Here is a 3,885-nt window from a genome sequence, read left to right as displayed (position 1 = left end):
TTGGTGGTTTGTGGGGGGGGGGGGCGTGCAGATCTGACTATTAGCCCATGGTGATATTTCTCTTTCTCCAAGCCCCGGTGCTTTCTGCTCCTACATCCCGGTCATCTTTGGAGGCTTGGTTTCTGTGCCTCCACCACTGGAAGCCAGATGGGCGGCAAATTGAGACAGGGCCTTCTCGGTCGTGGCTCCAAAACTTTAGAACTCCCCGGGAGATACATTTGTTTCTCACTGACAGTAGGGTTGCCAGCTCCGGGTTGGGAAATTCCCGGAGATTTGGGGGGTGGAGACCGAAGAGGGCGGGGTTTGGAGAGGGGAGGGACTTCGGCGGGTTCTACGGCCACAGAGCCGACCTTCCAAAGCAGCCATTTTCTCCAGGGGGATTGATCTCTGTTGCCATGGAGATCAGTCGTAGTCAGTGTTCCCTCTAAGCTGAGTGAATGTGAGCTAGCTCACAGTTTTTTAGCCTCCAGCTCACCCATTTTGTCTTAGCTCAGGAAGGATGTAGCTCCAGAGCAAACTAATTTATGTAGTAGCCCAATCTCTGGCTTAAAACCTTCATGCCAGTAGCTCACAAAGTACAATCTTTGCTCACAGGACTCCACAGCTTAGAGGGAACATTGTAGTCCCAGGAGCTCTCCAGCCCTCGCCAGGAGACTGGCAACTCTATCCATAGCACCAGTTTTCCCAGCTCTTTCCAGAACACGCAGGATTTCCTGCTTAGCACAGAGTGAATTGCAGGCCCCTCGAGTTGTTACCTTTCCTCAGGGGCTGCCCCACAGAGGTGAGTACCTCAGCCCCCACGTGGTGGTTGATGGCTTGCCCCTCCCGGGTGCGCCCGGCTCCCAGACGGTGGAGCACCTGAGCTACTGGCAGGGCTAGGATCTGCTGGACGGTTCCTGGGGAAAGAAGGCAGGAATACGAGTTAACAAAATATCACGGGGGGAGTTGGAAGTAGGACTTGCTCTTGGTGGTTGTGTCCTAGGGTCCGTTCAGACGGCTCTTTAGATCCGCACCAGACACAAGTGCCTGGCGGATTTAAAGGTAATGTCCAGACACAAACATCTGGGAAACGTCCCTGTTCCGTGGGCGTCCCGTTTTGCCGCGCTTCGGAGCCGTACTTAAAAGATACCACTTCCAGTCCAGTTATCTTTATTGGCATGTAACCCTTGCAAACCCATATGCAGCAAAAAAAAAATAACAACAACCACAGCATAGAATAATATCTGCAAATTACAGAAACAAGGAATTACCAAGTAAGTATAAACGTAAAGGTAAAGGTTCCCTTGCTCGAAAGCCAGTCGAATCCGACTCTAGGGTTGTGGTGCTCATCTCTGTTTCAAAGCCGGAGAGCCAGCGCTGTCCGAAGACATTTCCGTGGTCATGTGGCCGGCATGACTAAACACCAAGGCGCACGGAACGCTGTGACCTTCCCACTGAAGTGGTACCTATTTATCTACTTGCAATTTCTTGCTTTCAAATGGCTAGGTTGGCAGGAGCTGGAACTAGAGACGGGAGCTCACTCCGTCATGCGGCACACTCGGGTCTCGAACTGCTGAACTACCGACCTTCCACAGACTGCAGTTCAGCGTCTTAACCACTTGAGCCACCACAGCTCCTAGTATACCCATCAATTAATGGCACCAAAAAGGAATTTATCAACAGTTTCTGTTATCTCAGAGTTTGGATTATCAAGAAGAATAAGGATCTTTAGGCAATCAGGATATTCTTCTAGTTGAGCCAAAGTAAAATTTAGACATTTCAGTCGTAGCACATGGTAGAAGGGGCACTGAAACAAGACATGGGAAATGGTCTCGATATTATCATTTGTGCATGGGCAACATCTGTCAGAAAAGGGCACACCCTGAAAGCGGCCAGATAATAAGGCCGAAGGCAATTCATTGAATCTCGCCAAAGAGTTTCTCGCCAAAACCTACGGAGTTTGGGGGTGTGAAGTTGGTACAGGTAAGAGGCAGCTTGGCCGACTTTAGGAGATATTCCAAAATACAGAGGTGAACAGGTTTTATTAGCGGCATTGTACAGTGAATGTAGCTCAGAACAAAGTAGATTGGCTCTTATAATCGAAAAAGCCTCAGATTCGGAAGTAAGGAGTAAGGAATCTAAGGTGATAACCAGGGATTTGATTTTGGATTCTATATAGGGGTAAAGGTAAAGGTTCCCTTGCTCAAAAGCCAGTCGAATCCGACTCTAGGGTTGCGGTGCTCATCTCCGTTTCAAAGTCGAAGAGCCAGCGCTGTCCGGAGACGTTTCCGTGGTCATGCGGCCGACATGACTAAACACCAAGGCGCACGGAACGCTGTTACCTTCCCACCGAAGTGGTACCTATTTATCTACTTGCAATTTCTTGCTTTCGAACTGCTAGGTTGGCAGGCGCTTGCTCCAACTTTTGGTAGGGCCTAAGCCGGGTGCCCCCGGCTCAACATACCCCTCCCCCCGTGCCAATCACCAGGTGGTATAACAAAAAATGGCTATATAGTGTGTGTAGTCAGTGCTCCCTCTGTGGAGTCTTGTGAGCAAAAATTCTACCCTGTGAGCTACTGGCATTAAAGTTGTGAGCGAGCAATTTGGCTGCTGCACAAATGAGTTTGCTCTGGAGCCCTCCTTCCTGAGCGAAGACAAGAATGTGTGAGCCGGAGGCTACAAAACGGTGAGCTAGCTCACACTAACTCAGCTTAGAGGGAACACTGTGTGTAGTATATTAAATCTGAAAGCCACTGTAAAGAAGAAGGAGGAAGAGGAGGGAGAGGGAGAGAGATTGGGTTTATACCCCACCCTTCGCTACCCAAGGGAGTCTCAGAGCGGCTCACAATCTCCTTCCCCTTCCCCTCCCCACAACAGACACAAAATGTATAAAGTTGGATCGTTCTTTGAGTGTTGTTGTTGCGTGTTCTGAGCTGAATAAAGAGACCACTTGTTCAAACGCTGCCTCGATCTCAGTATGCAGGGCTATTTTTGGGCAGGAACACACAGGAACGGAGTTCCAGCTGGCTCCCAAGTTGCCCACGCCCAGCAGGAACTCATTAGCATAATAGGCCACACCCAACAGCAGAAACTCATTAGGATTGGCTACATTAGGGGTGTGTGGCCTAACATGCAAAGGAGTTCCTGCTCCAAAAAAAGCCCTGGTTTTTGACAACAGACAAGGTAAAAAGAATAAGAAGCAAAAGGTGGGTGTGGCCGGATGACCACACTTCTGGCAACACGGGGGTGTGGCCTAATATGTTAATATGCTGTGCTGTCGGGTGTGGCCCAATAGGCTAATGAGTTCCTGCTGTTGGGTGTGGCCTATCATGCTAATGAGTTCCTGCTGGGCTTTTTCAACAAAAAGAGCCCTGTCAGTATGTAACGCCCCTTCTCGACTGCTTAGAGATTGGTCAGACTTTGCTAAGGGACCGGGTTGCCATCCTCCAGGTGGGGTCTGGAGATCTCCCAGAATGACAATCTCCAGACTACAGAGATCAGATTCTCAGGAGAAAAGGGCGGCTTTGGAGGGTGGACTGTCTGGCATGACACTCCTGCCACGCTCTCCCAGAAAACCCGACACTCCTGAGGCAGCACGGACTTGCGCCCCTCTTCTCCCCAGGTCTGCTTCCAAAACCTGCCTCCCTCGTCGTCCTCCTTACCGTCCTTCGGAGCCAGCAGTTCCTCCTGGGTCCTGGCCCGGCCCAGCATCTGGAAGCGTTCGTCCTCCGAGCCCACGCACAGGGCCCGGGCCGTGGCAGCCTCCACTCCTTGGGCCTGCAGCATGGCTTGGAAAGTCCGCAGTGCTGAGCCGTCGTCCAGGGCGTGGGCAACACGGGCAGCCCCCTCGGGCACTGAGGCCACTCTGCCACACTGCCACAGCAAGGTACCCCCTGCAGGGAAAGA

General features: G+C 51.3%; 1 protein-coding gene across 1 annotated transcript in view; it reads right to left on the bottom strand.

Annotated features, from left to right (window-relative positions):
• The window catches only part of TYMP (thymidine phosphorylase), a 26,925-nt gene that overhangs the window by 1,288 nt on the left and 21,752 nt on the right, over positions 1-3,885 (bottom strand). The window contains exons 9-10 of the mRNA XM_015412963.1: positions 3,642-3,872; positions 756-896 (exon numbers count right to left, since the gene is read on the bottom strand). Of these exons, the coding sequence (XP_015268449.1) occupies positions 756-896; positions 3,642-3,872 (372 nt within the window). The remainder of the gene's footprint in view (positions 1-755; positions 897-3,641; positions 3,873-3,885) is intronic.

Source organism: Gekko japonicus, unplaced genomic scaffold, assembly GCF_001447785.1.
Source record: "Gekko japonicus isolate JY-2015 unplaced genomic scaffold, Gekko_japonicus_V1.1 scaffold2069, whole genome shotgun sequence".
Classification (NCBI taxonomy): Eukaryota; Metazoa; Chordata; class Lepidosauria; order Squamata; family Gekkonidae; genus Gekko; species Gekko japonicus.
This window is presented reverse-complemented; position numbering and strand designations above follow the sequence as displayed.